The 20731-nt window shown below is 31.4% G+C and overlaps 1 protein-coding gene across 2 annotated transcripts; it reads left to right on the top strand.

Moving 5' to 3' along the window:
* Positions 1-207: 207 nt before the first annotated feature.
* LOC115955813 (trifunctional UDP-glucose 4,6-dehydratase/UDP-4-keto-6-deoxy-D-glucose 3,5-epimerase/UDP-4-keto-L-rhamnose-reductase RHM1-like) lies at positions 208-3816 on the top strand. 2 transcript variants are annotated; one of them, XM_031074169.1, is made up of 3 exons: positions 208-367; positions 1450-3037; positions 3136-3816. In XM_031074169.1, exons 2-3 carry the CDS (start codon positions 1463-1465, stop codon positions 3598-3600), a joined length of 2040 nt encoding a protein of 679 aa, XP_030930029.1. In that variant the 5' UTR covers positions 208-367; positions 1450-1462; the 3' UTR covers positions 3601-3816. The 2 variants fall into 2 exon arrangements, with proteins under 2 accessions (XP_030930029.1, XP_030930030.1); XM_031074170.1 differs by having other exon boundaries at positions 223-367; positions 1453-3037.
* Positions 3817-20731: the final 16915 nt, after the last annotated feature.

Raw genomic sequence — 20731 nt, 5'->3', positions numbered from 1 at the left:
CTAATTGAAACCTCATAAGTCATACCCCACGTTATCGTTTGTCGTGTTCACCCAAACTCAATACGTGGCCACATTTTATTGGTCAATTATTCTCCAACTACCAACTGTATCCCACACAATAACTTCTAATAGTACTACGTATTTAAAAACACAACAAATAAAAAAACAAAATACTTTCCAGTTAGGCATATTTATAAATACCTGGATCGTAGGACTTTCCCTCCTCATCCTACCCACAATCTTCTGTCTCCGTGTTCTCATTGTCAAAATTCAGGTTTTTAAAAAAAAAAATATATTAAAAAAATTCTATAATTTTCTTTAATATTTTTTTTATATTCTGGGCTTTGGTTCAATCTCAGGACTACCTGTAAGTATCTCTCTCTGGTTTTTTTTTTTTAAACACTGTACAGTAATGTCAATTAATGGCTCTCAATTATGGATTAGTTCTGTTTTTATGTTTTCAAGTTGCTTAATTATGTAAGTTATAATTGTGTTTTTTTTCATTGGTTTCGTTTTGCTATGATCTCTAGTGTTATGTATATTGTTGTTATTTAGGCATGTTAGTTTAAGTGTTCCTATGATTTTTCTTTCTTTGTTTTCTCTGTTTTGAGTTTGGGATATTGTTCAGTTGTGGCACTGTTTTGCAGATCTGGTTGTTTGTATGCATTGTGTTTCTGGGTTCTGTTTAATTTTCTGGAAAATAATGTGAGGAATATGATCTGGGTTTTTGTTTATCTTGATTTTGGGTTTGTGGGTTTTTGCTTTTTTTAGTATGATATATTGGATTCACCTTCTAGGCTTCTACAAATGCAGGGAGAGAAACAGAAAGAGATTTTTTGTGTTGCTATGGAATTTTGCTTTGCTTAACGAGTTGGGAACTGGGAAGTTTGTACTCTTCTGTTTGTTTCAATAGAAAATAGTTCAGGGGAAAAGGCCTTATGTTTCCGAAGTGTGTTTTTCAAGAGAAACATGAATAAGAGATGGAATAAAAAATTGGTGGGACATGATATACTTTGTCTAATTCTTAAGGTCAAATGAAAATTGAGATTAATAGAGCTTTTTTGTTTTGGGGAATAAGAAAGAAAATATATTTTTTTGGGGTAAATATCTTCCAGGAAATATTGTCTATTCACCAGTACAGCAAATTGAGATGAATTTCTATTGGTGGCAGTTTGCCTTTTTCACTTTTGGGAATTATTATGTCTTCACACCTCAATTCAATTTTTTTTCTTTATTATTATGTTTTACTGAGATGCAGACCCTAAAAAATATTCTCCTAAATCTCACTTGGTCTTAAATTCCTTTTCTTTTGTTGTTGTTATTGTTGTGATTTTCTATTCTACTTGTTGAATATTTATCTGTTTCTCCCATGTTTCTAGGTATACTTTAGCCATTGTATGCCACTTATTTGAGATTTTGAGTCGATTTTTTGTATGCTGTGTAATGTAGAAGTTAGTTGGAGATGGCCACTACATATGAACCAAAGAACATCCTCATCACAGGAGCTGCTGGCTTCATTGCATCCCATGTTTGCAATCGGCTCATTAGGAACCACCCTAATTATAATATTGTTGTCCTCGACAAGCTTGATTACTGTTCAAATTTGAAAAACCTGCTTCCCTCAAAATCGTCCCCTAACTTCAAGTTCGTCAAGGGAGATATTGGCAGTGCTGACCTCGTCAACTTCATCTTGCTTTCCGAGTCCATTGATACCATTATGCACTTTGCAGCCCAGACTCATGTTGACAACTCCTTTGGCAACAGCTTTGAATTTACTAAGAACAACATATATGGCACCCATGTCCTTCTAGAGGCCTGCAAAGTTACTGGCCAAATCAAGAGGTTTATCCATGTGAGCACCGATGAGGTTTATGGTGAGACAGATGAGGATGCTGTTGTGGGGAATCACGAGGCTTCTCAGCTCCTCCCAACAAACCCATATTCTGCTACTAAAGCTGGGGCAGAAATGCTTGTTATGGCATATGGGCGATCATATGGCTTGCCTGTGATTACTACCAGAGGTAACAATGTTTATGGGCCCAACCAGTTCCCTGAAAAAATGATTCCAAAATTTATCCTCTTGGCCATGAAGGGACAGCCTCTACCAATCCATGGGGATGGATCTAATGTTAGGAGTTATCTCTACTGTGAAGATGTGGCGGAGGCATTCGAAGTCATTCTCCACAGGGGTGAAGTGGGCCATGTCTACAACATTGGGACATTGAAAGAAAGGAGAGTGATTGATGTGGCCAAGGAAATTTGCCAACTTTTCTCTTTGAACCCAGATACCTATATTAAGTTAGTAGAGAATAGGCCTTTTAATGATCAAAGATACTTCTTGGATGACCAAAAGCTGAAGAGCTTGGGATGGTTCGAACGTACTTCATGGAAAGAGGGTCTAAAGAAGACCATGGAATGGTACGTCAACAATCCTGACTGGTGGGGTGATGTCTCTGGGGCACTGCTCCCTCATCCAAGAATGCTAATGGTGCCTGGAATTGAAAGAAAGTTTGATGGGCCTGATATCAGCAATTCTGATTCCACTTTTGTGGTAAATAATTCTAATCAGAGCCATATGATAGTTCCAACTCCAAAGAACAACCCCTCTATTCAGAAGCCAGCTCTGAAGTTCTTAATTTATGGTAGAACTGGGTGGATTGGGGGGCTTCTTGGGAAGATTTGTGAGAAGCAAGGTATACCCTTTGAGTATGGAAGGGGGCGCTTGCAGGAGAGGTCACAGATCTTGGCAGATATTCAAACTGTTAAGCCAACTCATGTTTTTAATGCTGCTGGAGTGACTGGCAGACCTAATGTGGATTGGTGTGAAACTCATAAGCCAGAGACAATCCGGACCAATGTTGTTGGTACTTTAACCTTGGCAGATGTCTGCAGAGAGCATAACCTTCTAATGATGAATTATGCTACTGGCTGTATTTTTGAATTTGATGCAGCACATCCGTTGGGGTCTGGAATTGGGTTTAAGGAAGAAGACAAACCTAATTTCACCGGTTCGTTCTATTCGAAAACCAAAGCCATGGTAACTTCTTACACTGTCCGTTTTCAATTCTGTTTTCATCTTGAAAATTTACTTATTATAGTTGCCAACTGAAATCTCTTTTCCAAATGTTTTGCCAGGTTGAGGAGCTTTTGAGAGACTATGACAATGTTTGCACCCTTAGAGTCCGTATGCCAATATCATCTGATCTCAGCAACCCACGTAACTTCATCACAAAGATTACACGCTATAACAAAGTGGTTGACATTCCCAACAGCATGACTATCTTGGATGAGCTGCTGCCCATTTCAGTTGAGATGGCCAAAAGGAATTGCAGGGGCATTTGGAACTTCACAAATCCTGGTGTTGTGAGTCACAATGAGATTTTGGAGATGTACAAGAACTACATTGACCCCAATTTTAAGTGGGTTAATTTCACACTGGAAGAACAGGCCAAGGTTATTGTTGCCCCTCGCAGCAACAATGAGTTGGATGCATCCAAGTTGAAGAAAGAATTCCCTGAACTTCTGCCAATCAAGGATTCACTGATCAAATATGTCTTTGAGCCCAACAAGAAAACTAGTGCTGGTGGAGTGTCAAAATAAGCATGTCATGAGCACCAATTTATGCATTCTTAGTTTCTGGGTTACAGAATTTGCTTTACTATCATCTTACCATTTTTATTCATCATTCAGATTCTTCATTTCTATCAGTTCTTGTAATTTTTTATGATAGCTAGGATGGTTCGACAAGCTGTATTGTTTGTAATTTCAGTTTGGTCATTGTTGAAACCAGTTTTGACTGGCTTCCAATTGTCTAAATATGTTTTGTGAGCTTATTGTCATGTAATTTTAAAATAAATCAATAAATTAAAAGATGTTTAGTATTTATTAATATTTGTACCTTTTTTACTTTCAAATTGATTTTTAAGCTGATAAATGTATGTTTATGTTAGTATGCAGACATCCCAAGTAATAATTTTTCAATTGCTAATGAAGTGTGAAATATAAGCAGGGCGTTAAAATTTGATGTGAAGCTTGTCTGCTGGCTTCTCTAGAGCAGTAGATTGAGACGTTCAAAATCCCTCAACAAATTTATTTGCCATTTTTCTCAATGAAAGGAAGAAAGAAAACTGTCCAGTGGTGTGTACACAGTATTTCAAAGGATAAAACCATATACATTAGCTAAAAGAATTTCCAAACTTTGGTGTCTGTCTACGTTGAAATTTGTTCTCATTTGTAACCCTAATAATCGGCTTTCAACTAATAGCCTTGAAGCTTAATTAGTTGACACCTCATGATATTTTAAACGGAAACATTCAGAGTTTAATACCTTAATAATGGGCTTTTAGTCAATAGCCTTGTAGCTTAATTGGTTGACACCTCATGATATTTCAAACGGAAACATTCAGAATTCAAATTTAAAATTTCCCTCCCTCTATTGTGACTATTAGGTTATTAAAAAATAGATATATATATATATATATATATAAATATATATAATGGCCTTTAAAATTTCTTCAATTGATTATTATTCATGTGTTTCTGTTGTAACATGTATGATTGTATTTGTACATAACTGAAATGTGTGTTCTTACTGATTTTGGAAAGAAAATATTTCACGGAGATTTTTTCTATTGATTTGGGGAGGGATTTTCGGGATTTAAAGTTAGAAAAGATTAGATTTTGATTGATTTTAGGGACTTCTTCAAAGAATTCTGATTTTGGTTTTTGGAAATGATTAGAACCCAATCCGGCTTATTTGTTAAGAGAATTTTAGATTTTCTCACCCACTAAAGAAGGTATTAATTAAGCCCATCCTTTTAAGAAAACACTACTCAAGGTGGACCTTAGCCCATCCTTTAAGAGCCCATGTAATGTTTCCTTAAAAACAAGCCCAATTTTTTTTTTTTTTTTTTGGAGAAAAAGTTTCAACTCATAACGTCTACTCTTGATTATATCTCTTTAGTATAAGCTGAAATTGAACCTCAGATCTCTCTTATTCAACCATCAAAAATTTTACCAATTGAACTAACTGGAACCCACAAAAACAGACCCAAATTAAAAGATCGTGGAGTCAATAAGATTCGCACTACACGTAGCTTATATCATAGTTTAAAACTTTACTAATGATTATCACATAGGCTTGAAAACAGGATTTTAGTTAAAGTTGTAAAATTGTGTTTTAAAAAATTACAAAGTTTAGCTACAAAATTGGTTGTAGTCTTACGTTATAACCTTACTTAATATCTTTTTATTAGATATGAATTTTGACAAATTCACCGTTAAATTACTTCTTCTTTTTATATCCCTCATACTTGCAAAATTTCTAGAAAATTAAAGATCAAAAGTCATATCATCAATAAATTGTTTAAATTGCAAATTTTTGTAGTTTAATATTGTGCATAAAACATAAACTTATAAATCATATAGTAAATAACAACTAATTGACACAAAAGTTGATATGTGTATTAAAAATGTAAAGAACATACAACTCAATGGTTAGATTTTCAAAATATGCAGTAATATTTATTTTATTGAGTAATGTTGTAACTTTATGCTACAACCAATTTTGTAACTAAAATTTGTCATTTAAAAAAAAAATGATTTCACCACCATCTCTCTCTCTCTCTCTCTCTCTCTCTCTCTCCCTCCATGGAACCTACGACCTCATAACCTCTATCCTAGTCGCCAAAGAACAAACCTAATCCAGCAGGTATGGTTGCGTTTTTCTTTTTCTTATTATTTTTATTAAAGTTTTTGTTCAATTATCATTTATAAAATCTTTACAACACCTTTGACAACCAAAACATTGTTGACCTAAAGAATTGTTAAAAGATTGAACAACCTTATCTTTGGGTTTTTCTAAAAAATTATTATTGTTTTTCAAAAATTTTGAAAATGTTTGGCAAGGTAAGCAATCTCTGTAGATATTATTTCATCATCAAACACACCTTCATCAACATTATCTACAAATTTCAAGGTCATAGATTTGAACTTGTTCGTCTTGGGTAGGTTAGACTCATAAGATTGAAGGGATCCTACAAGTTCATCAACAGGAATAGTGTCCACATCCTTGCTCTCAATTATGGCTGTGACTTTGGATCTAAAGTCTTTAGTCAAGGATCTTAAGATTTTCCTAATTATCTTAGGTTCCTCATAAACTTCACCCAGATTAAAAGTGGAGTTTACTATGTCATTCAATTTGACATAAAACTCATCAAATGTCTCATCATTTGCCATTCTAATGCTCTTAAACCTAGAAGTCAACTATTGCAATTTATTAATTTTTATAGCTTTTGTACCTTCATGCACATTTTGTTGGATATTCCAAGCAGTATGTGCTATCTCTACATTAGAAATCCTTTTGAATTCTTCTATTGAAACAGCATTGAATATCTTATTCATAGCCTTATTATTAAAGCTAGTTGTTTCTTTTTAAGCATCAGACCATTAAGCCATAGGAGTGGCAAGTCTTTCCTAACTAGTTTCCACAAACATCCAAACTCTCTCATCTAGAGATTTCAGGAAGGCTTTCATCATCACTAGAGAGTGACCACGTTCCATAATAGCAGGGGTAATGATCAACTCTAGGGAAAACTACCTAATCAAGAGCAAACCTGTTCTGATACCACTTATTAGTTTATTTAGACACATGTATACTCAGATTATTTAACCTAATTAATTAACCAAGTTGTTACTTAGATTTATTATTTAGATCTAGGTTAAACATAAACAATCATATCACTAAGTGCGGAAAAGTAAAGAAGACAAGCGATATGGTGACATAAGAAAACTAATGAAACCGTCCAGTTTCAAAGTAAAAAACTCTAGAGAGGATTTAACCTAAAGAATCCTCAAGGTAACAAATTCACTAAATAAAATAGAAGTTTTACAATAGATTTTTTCCTAAATCTAAGGCTGTCTCTTGTAGTATTTACTCACGTGACCACACGTAACTCCAAATCCTTAGACACTTCTAACTAAATTTGTCGCATACAAACACCCCCGTTTGTGACTCTGAGATGCCACTCAAAGTTTTAAATCATCAGCTATGTATGATCTTGTATGCAGCAACTTATCTCCACCGGTTCTTGTATATGGATCTTCTTTCCAGTAGATGCTTATTGAGTTATAAGGTTACAAAACCTCTCAAATCTTACAGGAGTAACTCACAAGACTTCCTAGAACATCTGAAACATGACTTAGGGTTTTCATTTTATACCTAGCAATGTTGGACTCAAACCCTAAACATTTCGCTGGCTTTCGGACCTGATTTAAATTTTGCAGAAATCAACTTTCGATCAGTTGAGCTTGTCTCTCGATCAGTCGAGCAAGGTAGTTTTTGAATTCATCTTTCTGCAACTTAACTGTTCTTAAATCTTGACTTAAACCATCTTGAACAATGTCTAACACTTGTTCTAAGACATGAATATCTTAACCTAAACATATTTTTGTTCTTGGTTTGCCAACATGCATAAAATTAGAACCTAAACATTTAATCCTAAATATTTAGAACCTAACCTACAACGATAAATTTAAGCGAACCGTTTATTACATTTAAATATTAATTAACTTTTTATTGTATTTTTTAATCTAAAAACTATTTTTCATACTTTAGATGAGATGCAAAATTTTTAATTAAATTTTGGTATTTAGGCTTTGTAATATCTCATTTTCAACTGATATAACAATTATCAACTTTAATTTCTTCTTACTTTTTGAAATGTAAATTTACTAAATAAGCTTTTGAATTTATGCTTTGTTAAAATCTCATTTTTCAATTGATGATAACTATTCCACTTATAGTGTGCACTTGTCAACCGATTAAAAGCTAATTTTTTGTTTAAATTATCTACTGTTTGCAAGTCTCACACAATTTTTTGTCTTAGTTTTTATTTTAAATAATTTAACTTTTAGTTTTTATTATAAATAAATTAGGCGTAAATGCACTTTTGGTCCCTACATTTTTAGTCAATTCGTTTTTTGGTCCCAAAATTGATTTCATTCCTATTGTCATTCCTAAAAAAAGAAAACCGATTCTATTTTAATCTTTGTTGTCAACCCACTAATAGAAAATCCTACGTGGCTAACGGAGTGCCATGTTTGCATTGATGTGACACTGACATGGCATTAAAATATCATTAAAAATTCTATTTGGCATTTTTTTTAGTGCCACATCAGCATTTTAATTATTCTTTCAAAAACCACATCAGAAAATATAATTTTGATTTAAATTGAAAATACAAATTTGATTTAAATTAAAATTTTAACTTCTCAAGTCTTACATTTTCATGCATTTTATGTTTTCTTAACCAAACACAAATATACAAAAGATTTAGGTTTTAAGTTGGAAATTAGATCAACTTCTCTAGTTCTCCTCTCCTCTCTCTCTATCTGAGCTATTCCATGGCTACCATGAGCCACCACCGGTGGTGATTTTTCTCCAAACCTTTATCCTCACGATCTCACTCTCTCTAATCCTTCAATACTCACAAATCGGCCAAGCCTCTATGGCCGAACCTTGAGCTTCTCATCATACTGAATTGGCAAGGCCTCTCTTTCAGTGTCCTTCTTTGCTCCACCGCTCCAGTCACTAGAGGTTCGATCTGGGATTGTTTTTCCATCTGGGTGTTGTTTGTTTTAAATTTATGTGTTTTTCTTTTCCATGTGGGTTTAATGATTTTTCTGGATTTATGGGTTTCGGTGGAGGATGGTGTTTGGATATGTAACATGTGAACATCGCCGGTGGTGAACGTGGCATGCAGCAAGAGGAGAATCAGTGCCCATGAGTGGGTATCTGGGTTTCTTTGATACTTGCATGATTAAGTTTGTTCAGATCTGGGTATCCTTGCTATTGATCTTGGTATGTTTGTGTTTTTGTTTTTTGGAGAGAACGTGGTGTTGTTTGTTTGGTTTAGATTTGGGTATCTTGCTTGCTCTTGTTTTGGGTTTTTTGTGTGTTTGTTTCTCAAGAGAAATTCTGGGTTTGTGGGTTTGCTTCTGATTGAGTTAGTTATTGGTTTCTGGGTTTATTTCTTCGGTTTATTTATGGTTTGGTTTGGTTTCTTTGGATTTGATAAAGATTAGATTTGGTTGCTAGAAGAACATGAAGAACAAGTTCAGTTTATCACCACAGACTTATGTTCTTACGAAAAAAAAAATTATGAAAGTAAAATAATAATAAATAAAATTAGATTTAAGGTTTTTTTTTTTTTTTTTTCAATTTTCTGACATGGCTTTTTAAAAAAATTAAAATGCTGAGGTGGTATTAAAAAATTCCAAATAAGATTTATTATTATTATTTTATTAGCCACATCAGCGCAAATATGACACTCTATTAGCCACGTAGAATTTTCTGGTAGTGGGTTGACAGTAAAGACCAAAATAGAATCAATTTTTTTTTTTTTTTTTTTTAGGGATGACAATAGGAACGAAATCAATTTTGGGACCAAAATGCGAATTGGCCCAAAATGTAGGGATCAAAAATGCATTTACGCCAATAAATTAACTTTTAGCTTTTTATCTCACATTATACAAATTAATTACCGAAAATAAATAATTTCAAACATATAATCTCTTTATGAGATAATCGGTCTTAAATAGAATTTCATCAACTTGTGTGTACGCGCATGCACGCCAACACTATCATCTTATTACATTATTATAAGAGAGAAATATGTTAATTTTGTTATAATTTATTGGTTATATGCTTTTGTTAGTCTCATAAGGGACGGGCGTGTAATTTTAAGGCCAAATTTCATAGCTCTTGTATGATTTGGAATAATCTTTCATATTATGGGAGGTGAAATAATATGTCATGTGTTCATCCTTACACTTTATAGATGCAAACAAAATTCAATTCACATGCATGCAATATCTCTTTCAATTAAAGAAAATGTCTAAATCAATTTGAATTCAGATTTCGTTCAAGTGTTTGCAAAGAAATTAGAGGAAAACTCATTGTGAAAATACAAATGAAATGTCAATAATTATACTTCCAAGGAGAAGATTTGATCTGTCATTTTGATCATCTCTATTTGCAGGTAGAAATGAAATAGTAGAAATTTTGTCGTCCTTTTGTTTAGAATATAATTGATACGCTTCAATTTTCCTGAAGAAATTGTCTAGATAAATTTAAAAAAATTAGTTTATATATATTCTGTGAATAAACAAAATCAGACGCTAAAAAGGTGCAGACATTAGTATATAGTCACTATAAAAAAAAGGTCTTATAGCCGCATTTTAAAAACGTGGCTATAACTCATGAAAATGTGGCTATAGGCCGCACTTTTTTAGGCTACATTTTCAACCGTGGCCTAAAACCTATGACTATAGGCCAAGACCAATGGCCATGTTTTTATAAACGCGGCTTAAGACCCACGTGTTTTGTAGTGAGTACTCCATTATTTTTAACTTTTGGAGAAGTTTCGTTATCAATAATTCAAAACAAATTTTTAAAAAATGTCATTATAAGTGGCATCTTTTGACGTATTTTCAGAATGCACAATTCAGCCAGAAACATGGTTTTACGTTTTTTCTAGGCTAGCATTTATATATCTCATTCGTGCATGGTTGCTTCGGCACCTCATATATTTGAATAAATTTTTTCTTCTTTTTTTTGCACATTTACATTAGAAAATGTGTGAAAACTAATGTTCTTCGTAAGATGCATTTATGATTTAAACGGGTGCTTCAATAAAAATTAAGTTTCTCTATCTCATTGATGGGCTCTGTCTTCGCTGTGCATATACTACATATATATGGCAGGTAATAATAGTAGGCTAATTATTACATATATGGGGACCCTGTATCCTTTATGGCCTGTTTGAATGGAGGGGGGAAGGAAGGGAAGTGAAAAGGAATAGAGTAGAGTTGACTAAAAATAAGTTAATTTTGTACTAAATTTATTCTACTCTACTCTACTCTCCCTCCCTCTTTCTCAATCCAAATGGACCATTAATGATCAAAAAACACTTTCCATTGAGCTTGTGTGTGTGTGTGTTCTATACTAATGACCTGTTTGGATGGAGGGGAAATGGGGGGGGGGGAGTGGAGAGGAATAGAGTAGAGTTGGTTAAAAATAAACTAATTTTGTGCTAAATTTATTCTATTCTACTCTACTCCTCCTCCCTCCCTCTCAATCCAAACCGACGGTAACATAAAAAAAAAAATATAAATATTTATATATATATATATATATATATATTCACAGATGGTCTTGATTTTTGTTTGTTAATATTCTTTTTATACTTGTTTAAGAATAACAAGCTGAAATGCTATGATATGACACCACAATTACAATATCTAACTTTACCCATTATTTACATGCTTTGATTTGGTAAATGGTATAATTGTGTATCAATCAGTATTATCAGTACGGACGACGGAGTAAATAGGATGAGTTCAACTTCAAACCAGCCAACCCAATAATTTTGAAGAAGCTAGCCAAGAAAAAAAAAGGGGGTATAATGAGCTGGTGACACGTGAGACCATAGAAAAAGAATAAATAAATTATAGTTTACGAAAAGTGGTTGTCATATCATATTCCACACAAAATTCCAAGTTGTTCGCTACAAAGTGATTCTTAAAGTTTCACCTGCCCTACATCACATGCAAATAGCAATATGCATGACTTCATTCCACTCAGCTTGTTCTCTAACGTAAAATCACGAGTGGCCTTTCAGTCTCAGAATCTCAATCATATGAATGATGGCATGAAAGACTGCATATATATATATATATATATATAGCAGATAGATCTGCGGCCAAAGAGAAAGATTAATGAGTTTATGCAGTGAATCGTTCTATTACTGTCATATGCCTAATAGTAATTAATAATATTGGTAGATATGGAAAGAGAATCAACCCAGGTTAAGATAAGGTGACTTCCTTTTGACCTCTTTTATATTTACAAGAACAATAAAATTTTTGTCCTAAATGTTTGAGGTCGACTATGAAACCTTTTTTATGTGTAACATGATGGGAAAAAAGAAGAGGAAAACAAACATACAAAAAACATATATATAAAGCAAAAGATGGTCTGGGGAATATTCTAAGAATTGTTCATTCCATCCTTGGAGAGATTTTTCCAAACCTTGTTTTAATTTCATTAAAAGTTTGTTTCCTAACTCTGATCCAACAATGGTTCTCGTACTACCTTATCATCTGCATCTCCATTAATAGATTCTTTCTCTTGTCTTGAGTATCCTGCTTGGTAACTGAAGCATAATTGCACTGTCATTTTTTACTTGTTTATATTCTATATATCCTAAAGCCATTTCAATTTCATAATCCTTTAGTAGCTTCTGTATATGTTAGCATTAATCCCATGTACCTTTACATGCATAACAATAAGCTATCATCTACAAAAAAAAAAAAAAATGTGCAAGTCTTGGTCCTTTCTGCTTGTTATTATTCCATGGATATGGTGATCTTGTTATTCTCTTTTTCATAAGGTTGCAAACCCTTTTGCAGAAAGTAGAAACAAATAATGAAATAAATTAAACAAAACCCTTTTGCAACAAATAAAGGTTGCAAACCCTTATTTAGTAGGTTAGAATAAATAACTGTTGATATGTACTCCATGACCAACCCCACCCACCTCTCCCAAAAACTCATTTTCAACATTATTTTCTAGATTAGGGTTGGGATTTAGGAATAGTAATGGAGACCCTCACGGAATTGAAACCCAATTGTCTGTTTTTACCATATGTATTGGACTGTCAGATAGAAAGAGCTCTGTTGTCTCTCCCTTGTTTGACTTAGATTTCATCCTCAGACTTAATATTTATTTACTATTTCAGTTGAAGCATTGAGAATAGAGTAGCGTAAGGAATTTTGGGGTTATTTTCAGAATTTTCACATAATAATTATTTTTGCTTTTAAATAAAAAAAAATTCATAAATCATTATGGTTTGAGGAGATTTTTTGTGCGTATTTGTGTGTTTTTTTTAACCTATACCATTCTTTTGAAAACATAAATAAAATGTTGTTAAAATTAAAACGTTTGAAATAAACAATTTTAATAATAGAACATACCATATTCCAGAGATACTTTAGAACAACCATAGATATATTAAGGTTCACTCATCAGGAGTGGATTATATTTTAGGGTGGTCATAAAAAACTTAATTTATACAAAATTTAATTAAAAAAAAAAAAAACACATGCAAATACATAAAATCTCACAATTTTCTTCTACGAGTTTTTTTTTGTTGAAATTATTGTAGGATAGTTTCATTATCAATGATGAAAATTACATCATCCCTTTCAAAATTTTAGTTCAATAAAATTTTCTTGGGTTTTTTCTTTTTGTTTGTAAGGTTCTAATATGTTGTTAAAGATACCAAAGTTTAAAAACAAAATTTGGCTACAAACTTAGCTGTAACCTAAGGGTACAACTCTCACTAAATAAATTAACATGACTACATATTTTGAAAATCTAACTATTAAATTTCATGTGCTTTATAGTCTTAAAACACATGTCAAATTTCATGTTAATTAGATGTTATATACTATTCGAACCATAAACTTTATTTTTTATGTATAATTTTAGACTACAAAACTTGAAATTTAAGCATTTGATTGATGATATAACTATTGATCTTTGACCTTATTAAAATTTTGCAAGCACGTGATATAAGAAGAAAATGTAATCCAATGGTGATTTGTCGAAATTCACATCCAGTAAAAAATTATTGAATGGAGTTGTAGCTTTGGTCTACATCCAATTTTATTGTTAAACTTTGTCCAAAGTTTAATTATGTTGGGTTTAAAAAAATTTAGGGTGGTCACAATTTTTTTAAAAGTAAAAAAAAATTTAAAAATTTATATAAAATAATTATTTTTTTCCAAGTCAAGATGGTCAAGACCATCTTGCCTTTAGTGTGAAGCTGCCCCTGTCACCCATCTCTTTACCAATGCAAAAATTTTGCGAGAAACAACATCTTTCTCTATATTGTTGACCAAGACTAGGGCTGAGGCAAGGAGACTTTCTATCCCTAATTCTCTTTACATTTAGCAGCTAAAATTCTTTCAATACCGTTCCAAAGGGGAAAGGACTTAGGTAAGATAAAAGGTTACAATTATGAGGTGTCTAGAAATAGTATCTTAAACTCCAAGGGGTTGGTTATGTGATTCCTAAGATCTCATGATATTTATGAGATCCTGAGTTCAAAACTTCTTGCAAGCATCTTGGAGTTAACCCAAGGAAATCCTCCTTATAATAATCTGGTGTGTGTGGGATAGAGAAATTGCATACAATTGAGAGAATAATAAGATACTCAAAGAGATTTGAATACTCTCATTTCTCAAAAAAAAAAAAAAAAAAAAAAAGATAGAATCTCAATAAATCATTTACCAAAAAATAAAAAGGCATCTCAAAAAATCATTTCCTATGCAAATGATTTAATAGTGTTTGGATCAGAGAAATGGGGCAATATGTAAATAATTCAGGAATGTCTTAATACTTATGCGGCTTTGTCAAGGAATAAAAACAAAATATTTCAAGACTAACAATCTATTCAGCAAGATGTTCAACAGTTCACATCTAGCTTAGCAGCGATTAAAAATTGCATCTTCCAATATCCAGTAATTTGGGATGACAATTTTTCCCCATTTTGCTTAACCTGCCTCACCTCACTCAGTTCTGCAAAAGTGGTGGGGTGGGAATGGAGCAATATTTTTTCCTCTCACTCCGGGTAAGGTGAGGATGGGTTTAGACTTTTTAACCCCACCCCACCCTACTCTATTAGTGTTAAAGACTCAATTTGTATTACTAAGTATTTAAATGCGTAACTATTATAATGTTTTGTTTTATTGTGATATTGTCTTATTAAACACTTTGGATAATATTATTTAGTCATTTCTAAAAATCAGTTTGATTTGATGTAAAAATTTTAATTGTAATTTCAAGTATATTTATATTAATGAAACATGTTTTTTTTTTAAAAAAAATTGTAATAGGTATGGGGCAGGGTATGACAAATTAACATGAAATAAAGTTTTGCCGGGTGAGGATGGGGCAAGGTAGTTTGTCCCATCATGCGGGGTGGGACAAGAACATGGTAAGACAAAACCATGTGAGACGGAAATAAACACCTCATCCTTTGGCTGTGCCTAGCCCCATTGCCATCCCTTTCTAGTACAAGTTGGCAGATCAAGGAAAGATGCCTTTAGTGGGCTAGTTGAGAAAGTAATCAAGAATTAATAACCTCCTCTGTTACTATATATATATATATATATATATTAAGTTTAAGTTATACCTAATGTAACTCTAAGTAATGTTACATTACAAAATAACTTATTATTGAATTCATATTTTGAAAATCTCACAATTTGATTATATGTTTTATATGTTCTTAACATACATGCCAATTGGATGTTATTTATTATTCAATCTATAAACTCATATTTTATGCATTATTTTAAACTACAAAAAATTGAATTTAGAAAATTAATTGATGACATGACCATTGATTTTTTATCATCTTAACATTTTGCAAGTATGAAAAATATATAAAGATAATGTAATCTAACAGTGGATTTATCAAAATTCATATTTAGTTAACTAGGAATAACTTGAACACAACTCATATAGTTGTACATATTTCTAAGTTAATCAATTGGATGCCCTTCAGCTACAACATATTACAGATTCACCTCCCCTAAACTCTTAGGTGTGGATAACATTTTTTGGACATCCAGCATCTAGGGTCCTCTATTGGTCGATCAAAAGCAACGGTTTGATCCTCAAGCCCTCTAGCTAATAATGAATGGTTAGCCTTGTGTAAAACTAAGATTCATAATAGAGGCCAAGCCTGAGTATCTTTTGGGTATTCAAGCCCTCTAGCTACAAAATTCACTCTTTTGTTATCCCGATTGCAAATTTTTCCAAACATAGAACTTTTTTATTTTTATTTTTTTATAATGAATATAAAGTTAATTCCATCACTTTAATGCCCTTAAAATCTTAAATGTACCCGGCCTTTGACGACGTGTGATTATCTGAGATGAAACAGGTCCTTTGTTGGCTCTCTTTCTTTTAATAATAAATTCATTTATTCAAAAATAAATTAAAAAATTACATAATACTGATCCTAAAAAACATCAAGGATAAATCCTCAAGAAATTCTTGACCGTGAGATGTGACTTCTTAATCAACTATCGATATCATGGTTGCCACTTGTGGATCTAAACTTCAATCTTTTCATCATGAACTCAATTTGCATGTTACTAGGCCCGACAAATCTGTGGGTAATGGCTTCTTTTGTGGGCCACTGCAAGGCCTACATGCACCACCTTTACGCTATCAAACTATCAATTTTTTTTCTTCTCTCTTTGGACAACGGCATCAATTTATGTTAATTTGTTGCGTAATGTTAGCATATAAATTCAAAGTTTGATTTCTTTTTTAAAAAAAAACATATAGATTCAAAGCTAAGCCATGTGCATGCTGCTATAGATTGAGCCACGTTTACTCTTGCAAAATAAATTCGCTTTGACTATGCTCCTAACATATCTTTCGGATCAAAGATTATATGGTGAAATGACATGAGAAATGGACTGTTATACTACCGACGAAAAAAAGAAAAGCAAATATAAATAATTTTTAGTGGGTTGTAGACCTCCAATTAACTTAATTAATAATAAAAAATTCGTCGAATCATCTAAAAAAAAATAATAATAATAAACTATTTTTACTCAATCATTCTTTTTAAATTCAATGAATTGAAAATTCAAAGTTCCGTTTGCTTCTTTTATATAGTTGGTGTTTGAAGTCTTAGAAACAGGGATGGAACCATGCTGAGGCTGAGGGGGGCTGTGGCCCCCCAAATTTTTTATAATATTAAATAGTAGGTGTGTATTTAAGATTTTTGAAAGTTCAAGAAAAATTATATTTTCCCCCCTCAAGAAAATTATATTTGCCCTCCTCCATTTCTAATTCTAGTTCTGTCCCTGGTTAGAAATGATGAGATAATATTTTTATATTCTTTGATGAGATAATTGAAAACTCGCTCTCCTATCCTTTATGTGCAGTATATGATTGATGATTTAAGGCTTTTTATTTTGTCCTATATCCTATGGGAATATATATATATATATTAGTTAAATACAATTATATATTAACAAAAAACAAAAGTACAATAAAAATACAAGTATAGTGAACAAGGAACACAATATTATTATTATTATTATTATTATTTTTCTGTTGAAAAACAAGGAACACAGTGTTGAAAACTTGATATAGGTGACCCCTTTTTTTTTTTTTTTTTTTTTTTTTTTTTTTTTGAGAAAAACATAGGTGACCACTTAATTATTCAGCGAAATAGAAGTAGTGGTCCAAGTGGACATTTAATATATATATATATATATATATATAAGAAATCAAATATAAATGCTAGAAAGTAGCTTCACATTATTTATTTATTGTGCACTTTTTGACGAGAGCTTTACATTTATGTTAGAATAATCTTTCCTGGAAAAAAAACAAAAGAGATATGGAACTAATCCGAAGAATGGATTCACCTTTTTTTTTTCCCATGATTTTACTTTCTGGTGGAAACCATGGGACCGTAGTCATCGTTAAAAGAAGCCGACAGTTGAGCCAAATTAGGAAATCAATTAAGTAATATTACTATCCGGTAGTTGGTACTAAGCTTTTATAAAATAATAATTCCATGTGTTGTTGTCACGTCACTATAAATGACTTCCTGTTTACACCAAACATTGAGGTCAACAGCAATTCCGTCACTGAGCATACAAGTGCAACATATGCCCTTACTTTGAAGAAAATACATTATGCATCCATGCATGTTTCCTCCGATGTATGGTATATCTCTTGAGTTTAACAATTCCAAATCATTTTTTAAAGTATTTTAGAAAAAAAGAAAAAGAAAAAAACAATTCTAGCAAATGATTTTTTTGGCTTTGACATTTTAAAAAAAAAGTTTTGATTTTTTTCCCCCTTTTAGTTGGATTCACCTTGATAAACATTTTATACTAAACTTTATGCTTTACTAATTTACTTAATTGGGAGATTTAGAATGTGAGCGGTTTAGTGATGATGCGAATGCTCAAAGTCCTTTAAATATTGATTCACTAATGGGCAAGTGTTGCTATAATCATACTTAAGTCGAGTATTAATCGGATTGGTTGTCCCTACCATTTTTTGTTAGGGGAAAAAAATGCTCAAACCATTATAGGTAAATACTTTTCCAAATTTTGTTGATGCCCATTAAGGATCCTTTTAATTAGAAAGTTGAATAACTGGCATACTTCCTTTAAATTGAGGGTTCAAAAGCAAATCCGTCAAAAATTTGATAACCCTCTCATAAATGACAAAATTAAGTGTTGGATTAGATCTCTCATCAAATACGGTCATTCTTTTTCTTTTTAATAGAAACAATAGTAGACTTTATTCATTTAAAATCACTCTATATAATGAGAAAAAGAAAAGAATGACATTCTTCTAATTAAATAATGGTTTTCTCATTCTCTTTTACAGCACTAATAATAGATAGAACAAAAATATTACATTTTAAATGAACACAAAGGATATAGTAACAAATTTTTCACAAATCAACTTAAAAACCTTCCAAAATCCAGACCACTTACAAAGAGTAACTCCTATCGGAGTTCAAGAAATCTACCAATAACTTCAACAAACTGATTGCAAATTTTGAATGGCAGCATCTATAACTTCAACAAACTAAATATGCAAAGGAAACCTCCAAAAAGGAGCCTAAAGCTAAACGGCATGAGCAAAGGAACATCTTGAACTGCCTTTAGAATTTAATTTTGTTGTAATTTATAACCAAATTCTTCTTGCTTGAAGTTAATCTAAATAAGAGCCCAACTCCTACTTATTTCTGGAATTGGAAGACTCTATGCAAGTAGTACACGAACTCTATACAGTTGATGTTGACCATTGCTAGTTTAGAACCATCAATATCTTTTCCTAACCTCTCTCATTTTTTTAATCTAAAGGTTGAATTTACAGACAAATTTTTCTTGTTGCTGTTAAACTAAGTTGGAGCATGGCGAAGACTTCCCACATGCAGTTACAACTTACACACTCTATATAGTTTAACATTAAAATTTGGTCGTTTGTCTAGCTTAGACTATTCTTGTTTTTTCTCTTCATATTTTTTACTTTAAGTAGTTTCTTCAGATTCTGAATCCCAACATTTGTTCTAATTTCACATCATGTAGGTTCGACAAGATAGGTAAATAAAGTGTATTAATCATCGCTTTTCAATAGAGGGGGAGGCTGTATCAAAAAAAATAATAGAGCGAATTGCAGAGAGACACCATGAAGTGAACTCATTTTTTAAATTTTGTTTGATTTGTTGATGTGAAATGAAGTGACCAAGTTTTTGGGAGATAATTTTGGTAGTATTGTAAGTGGGATTATGATTTTATTTGATTTGTTGATGTTGAAATGAAGTGACCAAGTTTTTGAGACATAATTTTGGTAGTATTGTAAATGGGATTCACGATTTGGATGAATTGTGTATTTAAATTTTTTAAAATTGAATGTGCTCTCCTGGATGTTTGTGAGAATGTCTAGATAAAATTATTTTGTGCATTTTGGCTCTCAGTTACAACTTTTATTTTTTAGAGAAAGCTCTCCGTTCGAACTTTCTTTATGAATTTGAAATGTTTTAGCATGAAAGTGTACTATAAAATAATTTAAAGTTTTTTTTTAATAAGAAAATAATTTAAAGTTTAATCCTAAATCAAGTAATTTATAACCGTCTTCTAAAAAATGGTAATTTATAACCCAATATATGTACTGAAAAAGTATATTTATTAAAATTTTCAAAATGTGACCATATTTATAAATTAAAAAAAAAATTTGATATTTTAATATATCTTTAATCAATAATTAATTTAGTACTAAAAAGGTACAAAAATAAATAATAATACAAAAGCTATATAAATTTCCCCCCTTTATTGTTTGAGATAATTGTTATAATATGTTTATTATAATTTGTGAATATTCAGTTAATTTAAGTGATTGCTAGTTGCTACATACAACTTATCACTAATGAATTTTTTAGGGAAATTACTAATGAGATTTCATCTATTTAAATTTTAAAAATGAATATAAATAACTGAATTTTATGTAAAAGATATATGCTAGTATAAAAAATAATATTATTTAGAGATATATATGAATTTTATTTGAGATTTTGGGTTTCATAAAACCAATTATTTTATTCCTTTTTTACTACATTTAGTTTTTTTAATTATACATAATATATAGGACAAATTTTGTAGCCAATAAATGCAACTCTACTCATCTTTTATTGGTAAAGAATTTTGACAAATCTACTATTAAATAACATTTTCTTTTTATATTCTCTATTCTTGTAAAATTTTTAGAAAATCAAAAATTAATAAGTATGTCATCAATAAAATGTTTAAATTTCAAATTTTTTGCAGTCTAAAATTATGTATAAAAAATAAACTTGTGAATTAAATAGTAAATAATATCCGATTGAGATGAAATTTGATATACGTGTTAATAATATACATATATATATATATGTATATATAAAGAACATAAAGAACATACAATCTAATGATTATATTTTAAAAATATGTAGCCTTATTAGGTACTAAAAAAGTATAAAAATAAATAAAAATACACGAACTATATAACTATAATTTAAGGAAATCATTAATGAGATTTCGAATCTATTTAAATTTTAAATGAATATAAATAACT

This window comes from Quercus lobata, chromosome 8 (assembly GCF_001633185.2).
Source record: "Quercus lobata isolate SW786 chromosome 8, ValleyOak3.0 Primary Assembly, whole genome shotgun sequence".
Lineage (NCBI taxonomy): Eukaryota > Viridiplantae > Streptophyta > Magnoliopsida > Fagales > Fagaceae > Quercus > Quercus lobata.
The sequence above is the reverse complement of the archived record's forward strand: the minus strand, read 5'-3'. Positions and strand labels throughout refer to the sequence as shown.